This window comes from Cajanus cajan, chromosome 5, assembly GCF_000230855.2.
Source record: "Cajanus cajan strain Asha chromosome 5, NIPB_CcT2T_4, whole genome shotgun sequence".
Lineage (NCBI taxonomy): Eukaryota > Viridiplantae > Streptophyta > Magnoliopsida > Fabales > Fabaceae > Cajanus > Cajanus cajan.
The window spans coordinates 24082761-24107581 of record NC_138521.1 but is presented as its reverse complement, the minus strand read 5'-3'; the positions used below and the strand labels follow the sequence as shown (position 1 = coordinate 24107581).

At 30.5% G+C, this 24821-nt stretch overlaps 3 protein-coding genes across 8 annotated transcripts; 1 reads left to right on the top strand and 2 right to left on the bottom strand.

The window, feature by feature from the left end:
- The first annotated feature begins 1450 nt into the window (after nucleotides 1-1450).
- LOC109810481 (tubby-like F-box protein 2) lies at nucleotides 1451-5263 on the top strand. Its single transcript, XM_020373955.2, has 5 exons — nucleotides 1451-1610; nucleotides 2623-3020; nucleotides 3115-3202; nucleotides 4113-4242; nucleotides 4347-5263. The coding sequence occupies exons 2-5, from the start codon at nucleotides 2667-2669 to the stop codon at nucleotides 5017-5019; spliced, it is 1245 nt and encodes a 414-aa protein (XP_020229544.1). The 5' UTR covers nucleotides 1451-1610; nucleotides 2623-2666; the 3' UTR covers nucleotides 5020-5263.
- Nucleotides 5264-9229: 3966 nt separating this feature from the next.
- Nucleotides 9230-11915, bottom strand: APC10 (anaphase promoting complex 10). Its single transcript, XM_020373972.3, has 6 exons — nucleotides 11576-11915; nucleotides 11443-11503; nucleotides 10928-11020; nucleotides 10778-10848; nucleotides 9659-9763; nucleotides 9230-9569 (listed from the first exon to the last, which is right to left on the bottom strand). The coding sequence occupies exons 1-6, from the start codon at nucleotides 11752-11754 to the stop codon at nucleotides 9500-9502; spliced, it is 579 nt and encodes a 192-aa protein (XP_020229561.1). The 5' UTR covers nucleotides 11755-11915; the 3' UTR covers nucleotides 9230-9499.
- A 2872-nt stretch (nucleotides 11916-14787) lies between these two features.
- LOC109810470 (U-box domain-containing protein 5) lies at nucleotides 14788-20362 on the bottom strand. 6 transcript variants are annotated; one of them, XM_020373938.3, is made up of 7 exons: nucleotides 19896-20362; nucleotides 19714-19802; nucleotides 19032-19106; nucleotides 18343-18525; nucleotides 17944-18051; nucleotides 16452-17623; nucleotides 14788-16062 (listed from the first exon to the last, which is right to left on the bottom strand). In XM_020373938.3, the coding sequence occupies exons 3-7, from the start codon at nucleotides 19086-19088 to the stop codon at nucleotides 15300-15302; spliced, it is 2283 nt and encodes a 760-aa protein (XP_020229527.2). In that variant the 5' UTR covers nucleotides 19089-19106; nucleotides 19714-19802; nucleotides 19896-20362; the 3' UTR covers nucleotides 14788-15299. The 6 variants fall into 6 exon arrangements, with proteins under 6 accessions (XP_020229527.2, XP_020229528.2, XP_082931239.1 ...); XM_020373939.3 differs by having other exon boundaries at nucleotides 19714-19795; XM_083075113.1 differs by having other exon boundaries at nucleotides 18343-18776; nucleotides 19714-20362.
- Between the last annotated feature and the right edge of the window lie 4459 nt (nucleotides 20363-24821).

Genomic DNA, 24821 nt, shown 5'->3' with positions numbered 1-24821 from the left:
GCACTTGACACAACTTTGTCTGGATATTTTGTGATCATCTGGTGCATATTCGTGTTTCAACTACTCATCTTTTGACGTTCGGTTTCCTACATCACTTGCTTTATCTGTCTCGACTTGTCTGGCTCGTGTCTTACCTTGACTATTCCTCATAGGCTTCGTCTGATACTTTAATATCTCATTCTAGTGATAGTCCTCTTCCGTCCGTGAGCAGACTTCTTTTTTATGCTTGATTAGCATTTGGTTCTTCCATCTAGTTTGTACATGGATTGTTGCATTTAATGCCTTTGATTTTACATTAAATGTTTGCTTGCTGAATCTGCGTTTCACGAGATCTTTTGTACTATATGTTTGCTTTTCTGACTGGCATTAAGATATCTTTGTATTTTCTTGATATTGCAGCGATGGAAGTGTTGTCCTTTGCTGATTGGTAGGTGTACTTGCTCTGACACACGCAGTTTGTGAATAAGCGCTTCGCCCATTTTTTCTTTCTTCTTTTGTTTTGATGTCTTCATGTGTTCTTCTAAGAGTATGTATGCTAGGTAGTTTGTCTCGTTGTGTCTTCAGACGCAATCACTTTTTCTTAATCTTCGTCTGTGTATTCGAGTTTCCATCTGGTATGTTTTAACTTAGTTTTTGTCCACCATCTTGGTTGCTCATGTCCTTTTTCTTTATTTCTTTTGTGTCTGTGTTTGTGACTGTCTTCGTCTGATGTGTTCCCCTCGTTTGCTCAGTCTTTATCCAGTACTTGGCTCATGTCTCTTTATCCTGGTGTGGATGCATATTAACTTGCTTGTACTTTTATCTGAAACACTAGCGCACTTATTAGAAATAAAAATACATATTATATTTGTCTCATTCAAAACCTTGCTAAGAATTGCTTTCGTCTTTGTCTGACTTAACACATTATTCTTAGTTTTTGTAAAATATATTTCATCTTTATAAAATGAATAAATTTTGATTTTAGTTTCTGAAAAATATAAATATTTTTAATTTTTATTATCTAAAAATTAAAATTATTTATTTTTGTACTAAAAATTAAAATTATTTATTTTTGTCACTAATGATAATTTTAGGATAGACAATAACCTTCATTTTAAAGACCCAAAACAAATTTTATACATGTTATACATTAATATAACATCACTTAGCTTTTAATAAACTATTAAGTAGTTGCAAATAATTACATAATAATTAAAAATAAAAACAGCATTACTAAATTTTTGAAAAAAAAAATTAAAGAATTTTTTTTTACGGAATAAAAAAATTTATTCATTTTTTCAAAGAGTAAAATTATATTTAAGCGTGAGTTTATTATAATTTTCAATAAAACTTTTCTAAGCAAGACCCATATCTTAATATTCTTTTGGAAAAACGAGGACACAGAAATTGCCACGTGTACGAAGGTCTCAGTCTATAAGCAGTGTAGATGTCCGCACTGGATCTCATCCACCAAATCATTCGTTACTTTTTGCACCAAAAAATAATTTAAAAAAAATGGTGGATAGATAATGCGGATCCGATTGAAGCCACACGATTCAGGAACCTTGTTCTCGAGCCGCGATGGCGGTGGCGGTGGCCGGCGGTTGGTAGTGGCGGAGGAGTAACACACGGTACAACTTCTACTACTCCTCTTTCCTTTTACTTTCGCCACAAAATCAGAGAACGCGCCGTTTCAAGCTTCCTCTTATTGCTCCGATTTCCGTGTTTCCGGATCCGCATTCTAGAAGCTTCCTTCTGTTCTCTCTTACGCTTTTACTCTCAACGTTCCGAATTTTCGCTGCGATTTCTCGATAGCGATTTTTATGCTTTTCTTCTTAGATCGGTGGTCAATTTATTTTATTTTATTTATTATCCTTGTTAATATTATTATTTTTGGTAGGTGGATAAGAATTGATTATGGCTTCCTCGTGTTGATGTTTGATGACAAAATGTGTTAGCATTTTGTAAGGACTGTGGAGTTGATGAGTTTTGACTTATATTAGCGCAACATTTTTGTTTTGTATGTATTACCTTGTCAGTAGTAAAGCATAAAGCTTGATGATATTATTAAATTATTGTGATTATGACACGATAGTAGTTAATTCTGGACTTGGCTTGTTTCTAGTTCTTGTCTTGAAGCTGTAAGCATTGAATGTAGAGCCATGTCTACATGCGGTGTATATCTGTTAAGAGGAACTAGATGATTATTTATTTAACTTGGCCTTATTTAGATATGTTTCCCTATAAACACTTTGCATAAAATGCTTTGAGCTTTTTCATAAGTTAAAAAAGTTAACTTATGCAGATTAGTTTTTGGAGAAGATAGATGAGAGAACTTTTATAAAAGTAAAGTGCATAAGTTGATTTTAATTTACGAGAAAAACTCAATTTAGTTTAGCTTCTTGTTTTTTCTCTTATAAGTATTTATGGAGAAGTTTGTTTAAACAGAACATTAATTAAGTGCTTATTTAATGAACTAATTACATGAGAACTTATAAGGTTGACTGTAATTAATTTAATATACTTATCAGTCTGTCTTTGTAATTCTTTTTAGTATGAGAAAACTACAGTGGAATTAAAGTATGTTTCCCCAGGACCAGAATGGAATGTGGAAGTATCTAATTTTTTTTTGGATTGGTGCAGTTTTGTGTTGTGACTTGTGAAGAAGATTCGTAAGCTGTGAGAACATGTCGTTGAGAAGCATAGTCCGTGAACTCAAGGAGATGAGAGATGGAATTGGCAGCACATCAAAGCGGGGTGCAGAAAGCAAGCGTCGGCTCAGTAGGACAAAGTCCTATGTAGCTCCAGATGTTCTTGTAACACCATCTGAACTTATTCAACAGGGACAATGGGCAAATCTACCATCAGAATTACTTTTAGACATAATACGGAGGGTTGAAGAGAGTGAGACTTCTTGGCCTGCCCGTGCTGTTGTTGTCTTTTGTGCTTCGGTATGTAAATCATGGAGGTCTATTACAAAAGAGATTGTCAAGACTCCTGAACAATGTGGAAGGATCACATTTCCTATTTCATTGAAGCAGGTAATAAATTCTTCACCCCTTTTCTGGCCTAATGTTCTCCTTTTCCCTTGTGGTTCTAATGTTTCTTGTGTTCGTTTTCTTGGTGTACGAATAGCCTGGTCCCCGTGATTCTCCAATACAGTGCTTTATCAGGAGGAACAAAGAAACTTCTACATATCTATTGTACTTTGGTCTGGTTCCATGTAAGTTATTTCATTGCGGAAACATTCCATTCCTTTTCTAAAATTGAGGTATATCAAATTTCTTATCTTTAAAATCACAACTTCAAAGCTTGGCATTAATGACTATGAATGTTGAACTTCAAGTTTTTATTTTTTATTTTTTATTATTTTTTATGTTTTATTGTCATTTATATTTTAGGTGTCAGCGTCATATTTTTTTTTCTTTTGATTTCATCATCATCATATTTTCATTTTCAAATGTAGTACCCGGTATCCTTATTTATGAAGTACCGACACATCTACATAATATTGTATTAGTGTGTCGGACACATTTCAAAGATGACACTTGTTAGACATGCTTTGCCACCATGTCACAATTAATTTTTTTCTTTTCTGAGATCTCTTTGATATAGTGTGAAGACCTTTTCGACATGACTTGGACATGAGTCAAGAGAGTAAGCCAACACCTGTTCTTAGCTAAACACTTATCTAATGCTCCTATTATAAAAAAAAATTGAAAAGTCAACCTATTTATAAATATTATAAGGCTTGTATCTTTTTTTTATCTTTTGTGAAGTTCGTTTTCATAGGAATTACTGGTTGTTTTAACTTTTATAAGATGTTTCATCTTCTAAGGGTCATTATCATATAAAATTTGTAATCTATATATATATATATATGTTATGGCCTTGTGTTTTATATTTTGGATATTAACCATGTTCCGGTGTCTGAGTCGAAATTGGTGCTTCATAGATCCTTATAATTTATATTTACAGCATTATCCTTAAAACCTTTGGATACCGGCAAAACCAAATCTTATCTTTTTTCCTCCTTTCATGATCTGTTTGTTGATCCATCTTTGAAGTTTGGTGAAACTAGTTCTTGATATGATATTTGAGAAGCTTGTTTTGTTTTGGTTTTAATTGTACAGCAGAGAATGATAGTAATAAGTTGTTATTAGCTGCCAAGAGGATAAGAAGGGCAACAGGCACCGACTTTGTCATATCCTTGGCTGCAGATGATTTTTCTCGAGCCAGCAGCAAATATGTTGGTAAACTGAGGTATGTTTTTGGTCAACAGAAACTTTACATACCTTCTTATCAATTTACACCTTGCCTCTTATCATCTTCTGTGCAACTGCAACTTGACATTACCCTTTTGGCAGGTCTAACTTTTTGGGTACCAAGTTCACCATACATGACAGTCAACCTCCACACGATGCTGCATTTCAACAAAATTGTCAATCTAGTAGGAGATTTCATTCTAAACAGGTGTCACCAAGAGTTCCAGCTTGTAGCTATATTGTTAGCACTGTTTCCTATGAGCTGAACGTCCTCTGCACTAGAGGGCCAAGAAAAATGCAATGTGTCATGAACTCCATACCTGTCTCAGCTATTCAGGAAGGGGGCAATGCCCCAACTCCAACATCTTTCCCTCAACTTTTTGATGAACCTTTCTTTCCATCACCAGCTATCAAAAAGAAAGTTCCAATTACAGATTTAAGCTCTGCAAGCTATTCAGAGCAACCAGTATTGAATCAAGGCTCAATTGAGCCGTTAGCACTAAAAAACAAGGCTCCCAGGTGGCATGAACAGCTACAGTGCTGGTGCCTAAACTTCAAAGGTCGTGTTTCAGTGGCTTCTGTTAAGAACTTTCAACTTGTAGCTGCTGTTGATCCATCTCATAATATTTCTGCTGAGGAGCAAGAAAGGGTAATCTTGCAGTTTGGAAAGATTGGAAAAGACATATTCACCATGGATTACTGTTATCCACTATCTACCTTCCAAGCATTTGCCATTTGCTTGAGCAGCTTTGACACTAAACCAGCCTGTGAATGAGAAGTGTAACGACGTTGTGATTATTGATTGTCAATCATGGTGGTATGCTGCTGAAAATATTAGCTGTGCAGCCGTTTGTATTCTCCCCTTGAATTTGTTGTTGATTCTGGAATTTGTTCTATATGTTGTTTCGTGGTCCTGTAAAATTAAATTAAATGAACTTTAGTGAATTCTATATATGTTTATGGTATTCCTCACTCACGAATGTTTTGATTTGCTTAAATACTGAAATTTCAGTTGTGGATATTCTTTGCAGATGATGATAACATTAATACATTATACAATTCTTTTAGCAAGAGCTCAATATCATCGCTCCTTGAATGCTCTCGGAGAGTGACTTGTATCGTCACTCTTTCCGTGCTCTCGTTCAGGTAACAGTTGAATCATTGGTTGACTTCAGTTCTGATTGAGTTCAACTTGACAATCTCATTCAGACTCATGGTACAAAATGCGGGTATGGGTCAACTGGTTCCATCCTACCCTACACTTTGAAATAAATTTATAATTTATTACATGAATAGGAGTTTTGTTTTGGATCTGAATCCAGATCCAGGTTCAATTGTTGAAAGCTGGCCAATAAGGGTCTGTAAATCAGCTCAAAAGGATCCATGACTCAAATATGGGAGAATGCGCGTGGGTTGATTTGGTTGAAGTATTAGATTAATAGGTCACTAGCAAGGAAAAGCTACTTACGCATGTAAATTTTCTTGGAATGATAAAAATCAGGAATTGATCCAATAAAATATATACAAAAGTCCGATTGGATACAAGTTTCTGTAAAGAAATTCTAAAAAACATTAGTTTATATTTAAATAGGTCCATAGTATTTGATCTTTGTATAATAAAATTTCTTTTAATCCAAAGGCCTATTACATAATTGGAAACAGTAAATTATTCAAACCTAAAACACAGTAAAGTTGATATTGATTGGACAAAACTTATATATAATACTTGTGTTATTGTTGTGTTGTTTTTAAATTAGAATTGTGATTTTTTGGTAATAAGTATTTATATTTAATGTAAATCTCGGTAATATGCATTTATGTATAGATTATCCAAGTGAAATTTTAATTCTAATTTGAGAGTAGTACAAACTGCACTTTACTTTTATCCGTTGATCAATCGGTGTGCTCCTATTCTACTCTCGTCTTCTCGGCACTGATTACATCCTCTGAAGTTCAAATTTTGCTTGATAAAGTGACGTGCAAGTTTTGTCTTCTTTTTCCTTTATTAATAGATCTTAGATATTAAGTAAGAACCTAAACATTAACGAGGAGTAAGATGCTCATAGAGCCTGCACACAACCTATCATGTACATGACAAGATCCTTTATAGAGAAATTTATTTGATCGAGTCAACACAATGAAAGAAATTATACTATTTGAATTGGATTGCTTCTTTCGAACAATCAAGCACAACTTGAATCAAATTGATGAAACATGATCTCTATTGGTTTGGTTCTTGACTTTTTATTGTTTGAACTTAAACCAACACAAATTGAATTGATTCTTATAATATGGGCATATTTAGTAAGAGGGTTATTTTTTATATGGGGGAGACAATAAATTTGCGATATACAACCATATATTAAGGGTTTATGATTTAATATCATGTAGCTACATTAAAAAATAAAAAAGTCGTGCGACATTTTTAAAAATTTACATAATTGGTGTGTTATAGTTTTGATCATCCATGATATCAATGGGTAAATATTCATTTTTCTTATTCTTAATTACATTAAAATACTTTTTTATACAAAGATCAAGTTATACCGATGTAACTTTTATAATTATTACATTATTCAATAATTTTATGTCAAAAGTGAATTTAGTTGATCTAATAATTGAATTGAATTTTTTAGATAGATCATATATACAAAATTTTATATTAATATAAAATTATTTGATAGTTCATTCATATAAATCAAAATTGACATAATATATTCTTTTATTAAAATATGAATAATTTGATTATCCTCTTATTATTATCCAATTTTAACAAAATTTGGTATGTACATTTAAGATAATATGTTGGGATAGGATGCACAGAGTCTAAGATTCAAACCTTGATACTATTATTATAATTTCAATAGATAAAAGAAAACGTTATATAAAGTTATAATACAACATTTGAATTAATTAAATTCACTTTTTATATAAAATTATTTAATGATGCACTAATTGATAAAAGTTCCATCAAGGTAATTTGATCTCTCTATATATATTATATATACATATTATATATAAGAGCAAAGTATCATTTTGGACATCAACTTTGTGAGACATTGTTATAGTAGTCTTTGACATACGAAAAATGACAAATTAATCCCTAGCTTTTATTTTTATTACTCATTTTGGTTTGTATTGTCACTCAAACGTTAATATTGTTAGTTAACTTATGAATTGACATGTAATGTGTTATGTTGGAAGCCAATTGACCAATTTTCACTAAAAATATCGAGTCACATTAGTGTTACATTAGTTTGGAATTGTATTTAATTCAGTTTATTAAATAGACTAGTTACTTAAATGATTCACTAGTTAAATGAATCAGTCCAATATGAATTTTACAACGTTACATATGTGAATCTTATCCTTAAAGACTATTGATTAACAAATCTAAGAATGGAAGTCAAACACAAGCATCCGAATTGTGTGTCAAGATAATTTTGAACTTTTGATTGTCTCTTATTTGGAGTAACAAGGCAGCCAAATTTCCTATTCAAGATAACCATAGTGCTGTATAACAAGGATCGTTGACCCTCATCGTTAAGTAGATATATTCACTGTCTCATTTTTTGCCCTGGTTCATTTAAGTATTATTGTTTTTGTACTCCATTAACGTCAACACATGTAGGAACTCTTAGGAGGATCAAAATCAAATAAGTCGAATCTCAACTTTGAACATTATTGCTGTCTAAAGGAAAGATAAATAATTCACTCATCATGGTTGTATAAGACAAGATGCAATGACAAACCAAGACCTCGGGATGGAAGGTGTCGAATCTCAATCACCCTTGTGTGTAGGGGACATTTAGATATTATTCAATCATAATAAATGGTGAAAACTAGTCCACCAATGCTTATTTATTTTTTTAGTGAATGCACCAATGCTTATTTTTATGACATATGCATAAAAGATATTTTATGCTATTTTAAATATTCATCAAATCTATTTTTATAATATTAATATATTATTTGACCACAATTCAATTAATAAACAATAAATTAATGTCTTTGTACACATAAAATAAAAAAATAATGTCTTGACCATTTTAATGATTAACCTGATTTTGAAAACATTTATATGCATACACAATTGTTTTTATTTTTTACCAATAGGTACTAACTTTTATCACACTCAATCTGATTAGCATTTCCGGTACAGGTTTTGTTTACCGATGTAGCTTAAGTTTATGCAATAAAAAAGTGTCCAGTGCTAGTAAACTTCCACGGTACTATTATTAAGGATAAAACTTTATAAGATATTTTTAGTACTATTATCCGATTAGAATTAAAACTTTACGTAATCTACGTAATAAAAAGATTATTAACAATCAACATAAGTTAGCCAAAATAAAAATTCTATATGCTATTGACTCATGTACCTCATCAAAGTGGTATGTTTTGTTACAGAGTTTAAGAGAAGAAAAGATCGTCCTATTTTATGATTTAAAGAACACGTCTCGAGTAAAATGCATAGCAATACTTTCAAGTAACCTACAAAGAAAAAGTCATTATACGCAAGAAACAAACCCCAAACTTAAGTCAACATATTCAATTTTATTAATTGCGCCAAAACACATTTTTTATTTCACTGCCTACATCTGGTGTAGGTTATGCCTGAAATTTGAAAAAGATCCAAGTTAGTGTGTAAAAAATCAATAAAACAGAATGATAACATATAAAGGCAAAATAATCCAAAAATTGGAAAAGGTCAAAACGGAAGATAGAGAAGCCAAGTGATATGAAAAGTGAATTTATTATAATTTACCATTAATCTGTAACCATATTATTTAATTACCTAGATTTCTGTTTTTCTAAGAATCATCTCCTATCTGTTATCTGTTTTTTTAAAGAATTATTGTTTTTTTAAAAGTACTTGTTTATAAACATTTTTTTTAAGTTTAAACACGACCCAATATTGTCTTGGCGCTAGTGTCAATTTCATTATAATTTTCCTGTCAAAAGTAAATTATGATGATAAATAATTCACACGAAGGAAATATCATTTTGTTAATGAATATAGAATACCCTTCAAGCAAGCCAGACCCCGAATCTGTAGCTACTACAGAGCACTTGCAAATCTAAACAAATTATTAATACTTGCAAGACACATAGGGTACTGAATCACTAATAGTTACATTTACTGATGACAACTTTTAAGATGAATATCGAAGTGAAGTATACTTTGACATTTCAGTGTCTAGTGATTCTTGAATTTAACACTGGGTTGACTTCTTAATTCCTTCCATAACCACTCATCTTATTGAAGAGTAGGTGATGAACTCCCTTGAAGTAAATTGAAATGGCTGATGCGGAATAGGGTTCCTGCAACAAGTTTTTTTCATATAAAAACATTACCAAACATATTTATAACTGTATCTAAGAAATTGTTTCAAAAGTAGAAAGAGACGCACGGTCGAGGCCCATAAACTTTGATCTGCCGCACATGAGTATCCCTTCCATTGAGATGGTTTGACAACACAGCAATTTGCAACATGAAAGTGTTCACAAAGGTTTCCCTGTGATTGGTGAAAAGCAATTAAAAGATTCTATCAAATGTACTGATATGAAGGAGAAACAATCTATAAGTTATATTACATTGTTTCAGTTACAATCATTGAAGCTTCCCTGACATATTCAATTTCAAGCTAACAATCAAAGACACAATCCAGTGGTTCAACAAATGAAACAAGAATTGTTTATTACGTTCATGTATATATTAACAAACACATTCGAGTAGTACAACCACATATCCTATCCATTTTTCAGTTTACTATTGGGAAACACATCCCCAATTTCCGTCAAAGCCTTGAACACAAATCCAGGTATATAGGGAGTAAGAATTACAAGAAAAATCAGTAATACTTCTGCAACAAAAGACAAGAATTTGGTCACTGCTTTAGAAATCACTAGGCATAGTGTATTGCCCCAATGACACAAAATGATCAGAAAGGGAAAAAAAAGGTCCAAGTCGATTTCATCACTCGAACAATAACAACAGTAGCTTTATGCCTTTATCCTACTAGGTGAGATGAATTATATGGATCACAGTCACACACACAACAGTATAACTCTATTTGTGGTCTCATAGCCGGTCCCAAGCCCGATTAGAAGAGCAGGGTTGTGCTAAGCCCTGAGCATAATATTTGTCAAAACCCCAAAATATAGAATACTCGCCACAATTTCATCACTCCAAACTCAGAAACATCTTAAAACCATTATAAGTACGAAACTATAGTGGCACTCTAAAGTAGAAATTTATAAAATCACAGATTAGTTCCTTCGCGAGACTCCCTTAAATTCCCTACATTAAACTATTGTGGCCATTGTTCCCCCATTAAAAAATAAGATAATGCTAGCAACATTCTCTGACACTCTCATTACTATTGACTAAAATTTATTAGAAATTACAACACAATCCATGATGAGCTACAGGCAGAACACTATTAAGCAAAAGACAACCAAAAACACAGGATGGCAGAACATTCAACAAACAAACTCTTCCATTGCAAAACAGAAAAACAAAGACTCACCGAGGATCAAATCCAGACAAGGATATATAAACCCACCCAACTGGCTTCACAATTTCCACGATTCTAATCTCCTGAAACCGTTCCAAAAGACATCACCAACCACAAAAACCACCAAAACACAATCAAAAAAGCCCAAACCAATAAAATTACCTTCAAGTTGTGAAAGCCATCACCGGCACGGATGGAAATTTTGCTCGGCGTGTAACTCTCATCAAGCTTGAAATCCACGTACATCACAATTAACTGCCACAACCAAAAAACAAACCGATCCAACAAAATTAACAAGAAGAAAATACCCTTCTTTTCATTAATCTTTTGTTCCTAGGGTATTTTCTAGATTAATCTTGTTCGCAATACTGTGATAACGACTATCACTAGTCGTAAACAATTTTGCACACGACAAAGATCAAATACAAGATTCAAAGATTTATGACTAAATAGACCATTCTACAAAGTACAAACCTAGAATACTTAACCACTACAATTAAATTTGAATATCAATTTAAAATCACTTTCAACACAAAAAACACCAAGTCTATTTTTTTCTTTCTTTCCAAATTTCAGTTAAATTATTGAACTCAACTGATTTTCAAACACAAACCTGGTCAATTCATAATTTTTTTTTTGTTGCTTATTAATTGGTTTTAACAAAAGGGTGTACTCACTTGAAGTCTAACTTTCTTTTGAAACTGAATGTTAACCAAATGGGGTTGGGCGCCGTCAGATCTGAAAGGAAGAAAAGGGTGGTTAGGATGAAACAGATTAAGCAGTGATCACGAGTTTGGAGTGGGAACTCACTGCCAATAGGTATCGAAGTTGTCGTCACGGAGAGAGGAAACGCCGTTACCGGGTTTGCAGGAACTGACACTCCAAGCGGCTTTCTTTCCCATTTCCGTTAAGTCATCGGGGATTGTGAGCAATTGGTAGCTTCCGCTCAATTTAGTTTCTTCTTCGCCCTCTGATGATTCTGCCGCCATTTCTCTTTTCTCAATTCCAACCCTACCTCTCTCTTTTCTTTTGCCGCTTTTATAACATTTCAAAGTTCAAACTTGCAACTGCTAGAAGGAAACGATTGAGAGAGAGAAAATGAGAAAATGAGAAAACGCAAATGCTCGTCTCGAATCTAACTCTTGAGCATGAGATGATGGGTCATGGCCCATGGAATTCTTTTTTTTTTTTTTTTTAGTTCGTCTTTAGAATATCCATCATCGATAGCAGTGATTAATCTCCTCGCTATGTTGGAGGCATCTCAAAGGGTGAGATAACTAACTCCAAGGTTTAACGCGACTGCATACACAATGCACGATTCGAATCCCTGATCTTGCTTAAGCGTGGATCAACTCCTAACTTCTTTTTGAATAATAATCAAAATATTTATAATTAATTAATTACTACTATTTGTCATAAATATAAAATATAATTTTATATATTAAAAATATTGATTATAATATAATTTGTATATTTAAGAATATTATAAATTTTAGTTATATAACATAACCATTTATCTTAAGTATTATTATATATGCTAAAGTGTTAATAAATTTATATTTGGAATTGTTAGATAAAAAATAATTTTGGGCTGATTTATTATTTTAAATTATCTTTAAAATATCTTTATGATAAAATTGTATAAGAATATGAAGTTATTTGCGAATTATTATAGATGAGAGTTAAATTATATTAAATTAAAAAGTAGTTCAAAAAGTCTTCATTATAAATTTTAAAATTTTACTCATAATTTTTCTTTTCTATAACAAAAATTGATCACTGTATTAAATATGATTTTTTTTATGAAGGTTATTTTTCTTAAAAAATTACAAAATAATCATATATAAAGATGTTGTAAATATATACCTTTCATATGTATAAATACAAATTTTCACACATAGTATAAATGTATTTTTTTTTCTTCTTATGTTATTAAATATTTAAAATTTATAGGTTGATATTCATCATTTTAAGTTGGCGCGAGTGATAAAGAATTTACATTGTTTAACTAGACAATTAGAAATTGAATTATAACTTTTGTGTATGTAAAAAATTAAATTTTTGAGAGAAGTTATCTCGCATTAGGCGGTGAATATTCCTTAATAAAAAACTATTTTTTAAATTACAAACTTTATAAGTAAAGATTGTAATTTTATTTGAATTGAGATAGATTATCACAAAAAGTTGAGTTGTAGTAGATTTCTACATTTTAGGTTGCAAGAAGTTCTTAAAGAGCTCAAAATTCTTGTATATATTATTTGATATTCACAGTATTTAATTAGTAAACAATTGTGTTGATGAGTAAATACTCCCGATTATTGAATTAGAGATTAGATCTAAATCACACTAGGTGATGGAAGTATATAAATTTTGGAGTCATTTTTTTTTCTTTTTTCTTTTCTTCTTAAACTCTAAATTCAAGGTTTGTGTTGATATATATACAATTCTTGATAAATAGTTATCACACATTTATATCCATTTTTTTTTTGTCACACATCATTCCACTCATGAAAATAAATATACAAAAAGTTCTAAATTCAAACATTATTGTGATCATTTATAATTTCTAATAAATAAAAAATATCATATCATAATAAAGATTAAAGATTAATTCATTCAATCTTGTATGCATTTAATTAACATAAAGATTGAAACAATAAAATTGTAAAGATTTTTTGAAAGCAAATTTGAGACCTTAAAATTTTGAAACAATCCAATTCACCTTCTTTTAGATCTAGGCATTTTGACTAACAAAATATTGTCACAATAATATATATTTTTTCATGACAAGACAACCATTATATTATGCAAACATCTAGATTTTCCTACATGATCAAAACAAAAATATAGATTTCATAAAAATTTGAGAGACAATAGCAAAAGAAGGAAAAATGATTCATTATTGTAAAATAAAGAGCAAATTGCAAATATTTTTATAGAGCTTTTTTATAAGTTGAAGAGAATGCTTCAAATGATACAAACTTAATTTAAAGAAGAGAATATTGTGAAATAAGTAAATCAAGTTGTTAAACAATTATTGCAATTAAATAAAATTGAAATAGTTGAAATAACTATACTATTGTCAACTTACATGACTTCAACAATATTTTTGGACATATGACCATACATAAGAATCAAAGTTTAATCCAAACACAATAAATTCTTTTAGAGTTGGATGATAACACTATAGTTACAAATATTTTCTTCAAATATTTAACACAATTGCAGTTACATATTTGAGACTTGAACTCAATATCACATGATAGAATAATCTCATATTAATTGATTCACGTCACATGCTTAATATTAAATATTTTTATTTTATAAACACATTTATGAGAACCAATATTATAATATCATCTTTAAACCTGAGAAGTATCACCTGTATTCCTGATCCACTAGTGTGAGAGGATCGGAGTAAATATACGAGAACTTTAAGTTTAATTTTCATTTTCAAAATGATAATTTTTTATAGTGATAAGATAAATCCCTATCCCCCTAATTATGCAATGCAAGACAAGAATTCTAAATTGCCTGTCAGCAGAATTTAATTGTTCATAATGTTCCACTCATATCATCAGGCACTCTCATTAAAGTAGAATAATATACTCTAATAACTGACATTCGTTTATTTATAATTACATATTCACATCCATAAGTCCATGAAACAAAAAAAAAATCACATGCATAATATTCAGTGTCATACTTAAACAAAGCATTCTGCCCTTAACTATCATGGCTATCTGCCCTTAACTACATACAAAACTATACATTCACATACAAATTCTGTACTTAAAATATAGGATTGGCATAGCATGTTATTTATATTATTACTCTAAGATAGGTTAACTTCTAACTCGGTTGCCAATCTTTTAAAAGAAAAAGTTGTAAATATTATGCGAATGTTTGTTAATTATTAATTTTTAGAGAAATAATACTGTGTTTTAAACTCTCTAGGATGTTTTCAATTAAAAATTGTGTTGAACATAAAACAAGCTAAAATAAACAATGAGTGTGATATGTGAACAATATAAACCATTTCCAAATATCTATACTAAAATCAATGCTCAAAATATATTGTTTTAACATATACAAATACAATAAGAAATGGAAAGGCAGCTCAATGACTTAACTACTAAGGCTGTTCCTATAACTAGAATCCGTGACCACCAAGTCACAGACAGCAAACATCTTGAGAGGAGAGGAGAAAAAGGAGAACTTCTCAACTATCTTCTCCATCTCTGACTTGGCATGTCAAAATAACTATACACCATAAAACAGAACTATACTTTATACAGTTAGCAGTTACTGTGCAAAATTATGTAGCAGACTGCAAATGCTGCAAGAGGAGATTTGGCATCAAGAGCATGAAAGACTACACCAATATCCACCACAAAGATTAAAAGACCCTATCTAAAAATCCTATCTGCCATCCAGCAATCCAAAGTGTCTCCTATCAAGCACATAATCTATTGCCCCATGAAAAGGATCTGGAGGATATATACAAAAGGTCAAAATGCATGGGAATTCAGTTTCATCTCTTGTTTTTTGATGCAACTGAACTGGATTTTGAGAAGCGTGACAGTTTCTTCAAAATTGTCGACTTCTTTGATGATTTCTTTTCTTGATACTGATTGTTAGAATCTTGAGAGGCATTGGGGTTTGTCTCATAATAATCTCCATTCTCTAACTCGTCATCATCCCTCAAGAGGCGGAGCAGTTCCACCGCATAAGCCTTCGCCATATCACTTCCTTTATTAGAGATGTTAACAAGAGAAGGAAGAATCCCCTCATACATAACCATCTGACAATATTCCACACGTTGAGAGCATAAAGAGAGTATAATAGCTAGTGCAGGTTCTTTTTCCTCATCATTGCCAGTGTCAAGTATTTCAACAACAGAAGCTATGCATCCTTTTGTTTCAACAAAAGTTACCCTACCTTCTTTAGTATCACTAAGGTTTTTCAAGATAAGTATACAGTCTCTCAAAAGGGTCCTGTCTTCAAAAAATGGCAGTAACTTTGGGATACATCCGAGTGATACCATGTAGGAACAAATTTCACTATTGGAAGAAAAATTATACATTATTTTAATAGCTTTTCGTTGAAACTCTTTGTTACCAGAATCAAGGATCTTTGAAACAGAGGTGAGCACACTGGAAGCTGCAGTGTTGGCTTTTTCATTCCAATTCCCTGACAGTTCTTCCATTATGGCAAGAGCTTCTCCAATCACCTCTGTTTCAAGAAGACTTGCCAACATAATGCATGTATCTTCACTTAAATTGGTCATACCATTTCTGCATGAAAGCCACAGAGAATTCATTCCAATATCAAAAACAGGAGCACAGATAAAGCAAGACAACTTTTTAAAATCAGAAAGAAACCTTTTTCACTTCCATTGGGAAGCAAAATAGCAAATCCATCAAATACACATTTAAAATTGGAAGAAACTATAATCTTAGAGTATCTATCAAGGACTTGAATGAGTTTTAATATCAAGGAAAAGTTTAACAAGCTTTCCTTGTTACTCTATACCAAGTGAATCTTGCTTTTCAATGGATAATTGTTAGTCAATTCCATAACAACTTACAAAAAATAAAATAAAATAAAATCAAACAATTGTAAGCCAAACTAAATAACTAGGTATGAACCAAGAACCAAATTGCAAGGGCGAAAGAAATTATACCTGCAGCAGTTCATAAATTCCAATAGCAACATGGTTCCTGCTCTCAGAGCTTTTACATCTTGTCTCTCACATGCAGTGCTCAGAAATCTTGTGAGTGGGTCAATGAAATTCTCAGATGACACAGAGCAAAAAGCTTGGTAATTGCATTTGAAATCTATGTGCGTATCTTCAATGACTTGGCATTGAGATTCCCATTGCAGTTCATGGAGTTTAGACAAATGCATATCAGCTTCATGTATCTGTGCATGAGATTGATGCCCACGAGAATTGTCACTTGTCTTGTTCAACATCAAATTTAAGCCATGATTGGGCTTAGCATGGGAGGAATCTGAATTATAGCTGGTATCTAATGATCCAAGTGATACGTTACTAAGATCCATTTGGAAGTTCAAATCATACAAAGAACTTGCAAAACTCCTAACGGAATTGGAGGAAGCTTCCCATGAGTGTAAATCTTGTGCATGCCTACTCGGGTCAGGAATGGAGATTCCATTAGTTTTACACCACTTCAATATTGAGTCCTTTAAGGTAACGTTTGGAGTCAATGCCATATGAGCCAGTTTCTTTTTAGTTTTTGGGCTTATAGTATGACCCTCATCAAACCACTTTTGTATCCACATCCTTTCATAAGTTTCTCCTGATTCAATGACAACAGGGTCATACATCAACCTTAAAGATATTGGGCATGTATATTCCTCAGGAGGTGTAAGTCTACCCAACTCACTGGCAGGAGTTCTGTAATGACCATGGTTCAAGTATGGGTCTGACTCAACATGAAGTGTTCTTTGAGACTCATGACCAGAGTTCTCAGTTGTGATTGGTCCTTCACTTTGAGAATAGACCTCCATTTGTTTTCCCGTGATTGATTTTCGGTGGCTTAGCAGGAGAAACAAAAGATTTTTCAAGACAATCTCTTTTGTCTGCTCTTTTGGTTTGACTTTTTTTAGCAACTTCTCAATAGATCGTTTCTCTGTTATGATGGCAGCTGGGGAAGTAATACTAAGTTTGGCTGCTACAAACTGAAAATACTTTATTTCAAAATTTTCCATTGAATCTGTATCTGAGGTTGAAGAAGATGGCTGGAGCAATTGGCTCAACACCCTCCCAGCTTCTTCTACAGCAGGGTCCAGGACAAATGTCACACACTCAAGATCATCAATTAGTCGAGAAATCTGCAATGCCAATTAAAACATTAAAACTGACATTCCAAATATATATATATATATATAGTTGAGCCAATATGGTGAATAAAATAAAATGAATATCAAATACTTCAGAACAACAATAAATCCTATCCCAAAATATGCAGCCATCCACAATATTCAACTAGAAAACAAATTCAGCGTTGTGTGGAATGTATATAATGTTTAATAACCAAATGACTTCTATGAGAAGTGCCTGAGTCGTAGGCAGGCACTAAGAAATACAAGAAAAGAATCTAAAGCAGTATAGAAGACACATAAAAATGGATAGTGGTGTTAACTTGACTAACCTCTGCAGCCAACATAACAGGAACCATATTCTGAATCTGGAGTAAGCTTTTCACTAATGATTTTCTTGCCTTCTGGCATTTTGAGAGTATGGACTCCCCTGTTATTGCCTAAAATTGATATTAGAACCGACTAAATTAACATGCAGCACGTTACTAATATAATCAATGATGATATTATATGTAACTTCAGTTGCTCAATCTTTCTCTACGTATCATAAACTTATTTGATTAAGTATGATATGATAGTACAACATAAGATAATAAGTTTTAAAAAAAATGTAAAATTTCATAAAGAAGAAATGATGCCATCATTCCTGAGTTGTTTAAGATATTATTTTATGCAGATTACAAAACACTATATAGCTTTGTCTAGCTGAAATAATAAAAAGAACTACACACCAGGTAGAGTTTACTAGATTCTGAGCAGTGTAGCAGGAGTTCTTTGGCTTTATCAATTGCATTTCTTAGCGAACACAGAGCCTTTATTCCTGAGGATGGAGGGCGCACTGCCTCTATACGTGGAAGTATCCGCAAGGTTCTATCAACTAATTTCCTGAGATCTGTGCACATTGCATGATGTACCTTTTAACACAAATTACAATCAATCAATAAAATGCTTAGTTCCAATATGCAACAGTAGTTGAAAAAGAGTAATATATTTTTAGACACCCTAACAGTGCAAACAAAATAACATTCCTCATTTCTCTCTTTTAGTTATATCATATCTCTTATCATATCTATCACTTCCTTCTCTTCTATTTCTTTCCCTCTCTCAGTGTGACATCCATTTGGGTGTCCATGGAACTTTTTCTGTTGAAAAAGTGGGTCATATCCTAAAAGTACAAGGCAAATCACAAAGTCAACGGCTTTTTCATTTAGGTCAAACAAATTACCAGGATAAAAAAAAAGAGAAGCAAAGGCAATTAATTTGAAAAGAAGAACTTAATGATTGACCGAGTAAAAGGCTTCTATATTTTCTTTTTATCAAAATTGAATCAATTTAAACAATACAAATACAAAAGGAATTGAATGTAAAATGTGAAAAAAAATCCTTAATATAACATATTAAATTCAATTCTTTCCTGTACCTTAAAGGAGCGAGGATTTGGTACTGTGTCTACCAGTTCACTGCCATCAGTTCCCATTCAGGGGAGTATCCTAAGCTACAAATTAGAAAGGGAAAGTAAACAAAGAACATTAGAAGCTAGTCAATTCACTTCTTACGCAAAATCATGCAAATAGATTTAAAGAAAAATTACTGCAAGTGAAATATCTAACTCCTATTATATCTTTGGCCTGCAAAATTCAAAGCTATATACCAAATACTAAGGAGTCACCAAAAAAAGAGTGTCCCGGTCCACACCAACATGAAAGTAAGCATAAGAAGGAAAAGAGAAGATTTAGTGATTTACGTAGGGGTAAAGTAAAACTATGGTATCATATCATTATTACATAAACAATACTATACTACTGGTACAAATGAACTTTAACAGAAATCTTGATTTTCATCTTTCAGTCCATATACGTTGAAATTAACTGCGAGGGTGTTACTATATATCCAAAACAAAGACTAAAGGAAATAATCCAAAAAGAAAATGAAGCCAAATTTGGCACGTGAAAACAAATAACCAATTCTAATAGATGACAATAGTTCAGCTTCAGCATATTGGAAACAATTTGAACCTAAAACGAAAGTGGAATTAGAGGGCTGAAACTTGAAAGTAAGTTGAATTACATCACATAGGAAACAGAAAATGATAAATATATTACCTAGAACAAGGAAGAAGATAAGAAGAAACGTTCCAAGTAGATTAATTCGAAACCACCATGATCACAGGCTCCAAATATGGCACTAACACCTCCAATTAAAAAACAAACTTTCAAACAGTAAAACCGCTATACAGAGGCGGCGTCAAATGAGCACTCATTGAAACAGCGAAATGGCCACTAACTTGATTGCGTGGAGCTGAATTGAGAGAGATCAGAATCCACCATTGAGAAACACGATGAGGAAACGCTTCCTAAGTCCTAATCCTAAGAAACTTTATTAAAGTAAAGTGGTAGCACGTGTCCCAGTTCATTATCTTTTCTTATTATCTCCAAACCCCCCACTTTTGCTCGGTTGACCATATCCTCTTCCTCCGAGTCATAAATGCCCCACCCACAAAAAGATCACAGACAGAGAGAGAATTTTTCAAAAAAAGAAAAACAGTACTACTACTAATAAAGTGGAATTGATGATGGTTGGTGGGAACTGAGAAATAAGGGAAGAACAATAGCAGTGAATTAAGATAACCCACTTAACGAAAAAAGGGAAAGATTGGAACTTGAGATTGTGAGTGTGAAGAAGAGAGAGGAAGAGGAGGAAAGGTATGAATTTGATATTTGTGGTGAGAAAATGGAAAGAGCGTGGCAATGAGTTTTAGTGCCATATTTTTGACCAGCAGTGGTCAGTGCCCTCGAGGCAGAGCAATGAACAGTGACAATTATTTACTCACCCGCCTGTGAGGGCTGTCATCGATGTGGATCGTCCATCTCCACATACATGTGGGTCCTAGGATGTTGCACATGTCACTTCGCACTATGTTAGTACCAACTCGTGACGTTTTATTCCGCGTTTTTTTTCTTTTTTTTTTTTAATTATCAAAAATGTCTTGGGATTCTGCTCATTTATGAACCCTCTTTACTCTTTTCTTTTTAAGAATTAAATTATGATAAATAGTAATATTTTTTAGCGATTAGTTTAGTTTGAATATGAAGTAATATTTTTATTTGTGATTTTATGGTTAAAATATATAAAAAATTAAACTTGATTAAAAAGTATAATTTTTGTCGAACCAAAATTAAAAAATACAAGTGCTGAAAAATCACTTGTGTTAACCATTTTGATGGGAGACAATTTGGCTCAACTTGTCTATCAGGGTAACAAATTATTTAATTTTTCATCTGTTTGAACCGCAAATATAAAACTTATATTTCTTTACTATTATTTTAGTTAAAATATTTTGTGTTGGATAATTTCTTTATAGATTTAATTAACTTTTTCAAAACGTTCAAGAAACTTATGATATAATATATATTTTTAATCCCATTAACTAATTAAAATTATTTATAATATTTCATAATTAAATTATGGTGTATAAAATCGTTATAATTTTCACATATTCTAATTAAATTGAAGTTGAAAGCAGTCATTCGGAGACAAACAGATAGGAACAAATAAATCTCTGGGCAGTGTTAGTGTATGTTTTACGTACAGAATCTGGTGTACCAACTACCAAATTGTTTTTGAAACAGTGGTGAAAGTGTCATTATATCATGGTACAATTAAATATCGGCTGCTATAATTAAATAACGAAGAATATTATCATATTTATGTTTAGGAAATAAAATATAATTTGTAATATTTTATTGTTACGTACGCATATTTGAGATTTTTTTAATCATAATATTAAAAAAAATATATTTACTAAAATATTATATCTCAATATATTTATCAAAATATTATGTTTACTAAATATATCGAGAAATTAGTCTTTTATTAACTGATTTTTCACCTATGTTTTGTATTTTTTTATATTTTTATATTGAGAAATAAGTTAATCAATAATTGGATTTTCAATTGCAGTTTTTATTTTCACATTTTTATTTTTAATAATATAATTTTTTTATTTAATATTTAAATAAGTTTATTATTTTTTTAACAGTATATATATTATAAATCTAATTTTTTAATGACAATTAATAATATTTGTAATATTTGTTTGATAATTTTTAAAGAAAAAAATTCATAAATACTTTATTAAAATTGATTTTAAATTAAAATAACACGAGAAATAAAATGAAAGGTACATTAATAATACATTTTTTTTTCTTCAGAAATTACCATTGTTGACTGAAAGTACACAATAAGGATAATTTTTCTTGGTTTGACTTAGATGCCAACACATGAAACATTTTTAGGTTGACTAGCACTCCTCATATCCATTTCAAAGCATATAAGTGAGAATTTTAAACAACATCTTTTTTAATGTTTGTGTATGTTTAAATTGAGGTAGATTTGTGGTTGATTACATTTTAGCCAATATTGTTTATTACACAACTTTCTAAACATTCATTTATACACATCGGAGATGTTGGAATTCCAACATGTAAACAAGATATGTGTAATCATACTAAGTATATTTACAAGCAATAATAACATGTGAGTAAGACATGTATAATGTTTAGAATGTCACAATTACACCACATTTCATCCAATTTAACTATTATTATTCTATCGATTATCACTTTTTTAGGTCAAACATCTGTTACATTAAAAAATACATATCATATATATATTGCATCAATAAAATCAATGTCATAGATTATATTGATTCAAACACATGTCCTATTCACGCATAATAAATCCTACTTGTTCTCATCTTTAGGGCCATACTCACATAAAATGAGCAAGAAAAAAGTCAAGAAAAAAAATAACACAAATATAAAAGTGCAGACACTACAACAAAATTGTCATATAGTGACACACACCTTATAGTGACACTATACATGTCACTAAAAATTACTTTTACTTACACAATAACTACAATATATGTTGGTATATTATTAAAAACTTTGGGTATAGACTACAGTGATACACAAAATATGTTGTTAAATCTCATTCAAAATCAACACTAAAATTGTGTATAACTATATGTCAAATAGACATATACCTACATATATTATACCTATAAAATGTCACTATATGTAATATTTCTTGTAATGAAAGAAAAATAGAAAACGAAATATATTTAATTGAGTAATAAAAAAATGAAAATGAGTGAGAAAAATATCATTTAAGTTATCGGGAAATTTTTTAAAAAAATGAGTGAAAATTGAGTGAAAATGTAATCAATAAAATAATGAAAAAACTCATACAAAATGAGTAAGAAAATGAAAGAGGAAACTATTCAAATGTGCATAAATAAATTGTCCGAATAAGTAGAAAATGGATTAAAAATTGATGCAACTAGGTAAAAAAAAAATGAGTGGATAAAATTTTATATCCACGGGTAAAAAATCATGTAAGTGAGGGGAAAAAAGTAAAAAAAAATAAAAGACTATGAAAAGATAATTTAAATTGATTAGAGAAGAAACAATCATACACATCAATAAATAAATAAAATGGGCGTAAATATGTTTTTGAATAAATAAAACTATCGGTGAAAATATTACTTCAAATATAATTTTTTTAAATCAGAATCTTTATATATATATATATATATATACACCAAAATATACCTCAAAATATATTTAAGAAAATGTCACATTTATTATTCACGTAATTGCAATCGCTCTTTTTACAATTTTTTAAAATTATATTATATATATTTATTAACTAAAAATTGGTTAAAATTAATAAACTTATAATTTTCATTTTACAATTTAATTTTTTTAATATAAAATTATAAATAATTTAAAGATACATATTTCTATTATTCAAAGCATATTAAAAAGTACATATACACTACCCAAAAAAGATGATTGTTCCATCACTGTAGTCACAAACCTTTTCTTCTTGGCCACGTAATATGGTACAATATTTGTGAGAGATGTGTAATAAACTGCCCAATGATATTCCTATACAAAACTGTGTTTCGTCTTGGGGCAATATTAATTGTGGATTTGATAGGTGCAATCTCTTTCTCTGCTTTTATCTAACATTAAGGGTTTGTTTGGATTTGAGGATGGAAAATGACGAGTGAAAAAGAACAAATTTTAAAAGAAAGTGAGTGAAAAGTGAAGTTGTTTGGATTAAAGAAAAATGAGTGGAAAGTGTAGAGAAAGTTTATGAAAGTTTGTGAGTGAATTGGTTGATGTGATAGATAAAAATGAATTTTTTAATTAATAATTATGTAAGATTACTATTTTGCCCTTAGGTTAAAATAAAGTTTATAATTATTATAATTAAAAGATAAATATATAAATTTTAACTAAAAAAATAAATATAAAATATTAATTTAAAAATAATTTAATTTAAATATTTGCTTTAAATTTAATGATAGATAAAAATTAAAAATTTAATAGATGAATATAAATTTACACTTTTACTCTTGGATTAAAAATGAGTATAATATTATTTATTGTAAATAATAATAATTATAATAAAATTATATTAATAGGTATAATTTATTATTTTAATAATAAATAATGATAAGAATAATAATAAATATTAGAAAAATAATAAGAATCATAATAAATAATAATGATACTAATTATAATCAATAGTAATAATATTAATAATAATGAAAATAATAATTTTTATAATAATAAATAATAATAACAAAATATATTATGATAATTATATTTTCTAACATTATTTTATTAATGTTTATGAAAGTTTTATTATTTTAATTTTATAAACATGTATTACTTTATTTTTTTTTATTTTTAGTTAAAGGATTAGCAAAGGATTCTTGTAGGGTTATGGGAGTGTCGTATGGTCTAGGTTGATCAATTATTCTCATTGTAATCACATTTTGTCTATAGTGGAAATCCTATGATTTAGGGTTGATCATAAAAGACTGGATGTAACATTTTGTGGAAAGTGAACCATATATTCAAGAGCTTAATTTCAAAGTAATTTTTTGAAATCATATTAAAAGGGGTTAACATTTTTCTGTTGTTCTTAAGTTAATTTCAAAGTAATTTTTTGAAATCATATTAAAAGGGGTTAACATTTTTCTGTTGTTCTTAAGTTTTAAGTTCTTGAAAGTTTTTAAACACCAATTCAACCCCCTTTTTTGGTGAGCATTAGGATTTACAAATGAGCTTGAATTATTTTTGTTTTTGTTTGGTTACCACATGTTCTCTTTATATATCTCTTGATCATGTTT

What these genes read in the sequence shown, in the direction of transcription:
- LOC109810481 (XM_020373955.2), top strand. Translation starts at nt 2,667, where the DNA reads ATGTCGTTGAGAAGCATAGTCCGTGAACTCAAGGAGATGAGAGATGGA. An exon ending in GTACTTTGGTCTGGTTCCAT is followed by an intron (nt 3,203 to 4,112) that starts GTAAGTTATTTC and finishes TTAATTGTACAG; the next exon opens with CAGAGAATGATAGTAATAAG. An exon ending in AAATATGTTGGTAAACTGAG is followed by an intron (nt 4,243 to 4,346) that starts GTATGTTTTTGG and finishes CCCTTTTGGCAG; the next exon opens with GTCTAACTTTTTGGGTACCA.
- APC10 (XM_020373972.3), bottom strand. Translation starts at nt 11,754, where the DNA reads ATGGCGGCAGAATCATCAGAGGGCGAAGAAGAAACTAAATTGAGCGGA. An exon ending in AACTTCGATACCTATTGGCA is followed by an intron (nt 11,504 to 11,575) that starts GTGAGTTCCCAC and finishes TCTTCCTTTCAG; the next exon opens with ATCTGACGGCGCCCAACCCC. An exon ending in AAAAGAAAGTTAGACTTCAA is followed by an intron (nt 11,021 to 11,442) that starts GTGAGTACACCC and finishes TGGTTGTGGCAG; the next exon opens with TTAATTGTGATGTACGTGGA.
- LOC109810470 (XM_020373937.3), bottom strand. Translation starts at nt 19,088, where the DNA reads ATGGGAACTGATGGCAGTGAACTGGTAGACACAGTACCAAATCCTCGC. An exon ending in CAAATCCTCGCTCCTTTAAG is followed by an intron (nt 18,526 to 19,031) that starts GTACAGGAAAGA and finishes TTGTGTTAAAAG; the next exon opens with GTACATCATGCAATGTGCAC. An exon ending in GAATTTATGAACTGCTGCAG is followed by an intron (nt 16,063 to 16,451) that starts GTATAATTTCTT and finishes GCTTTCATGCAG; the next exon opens with AAATGGTATGACCAATTTAA.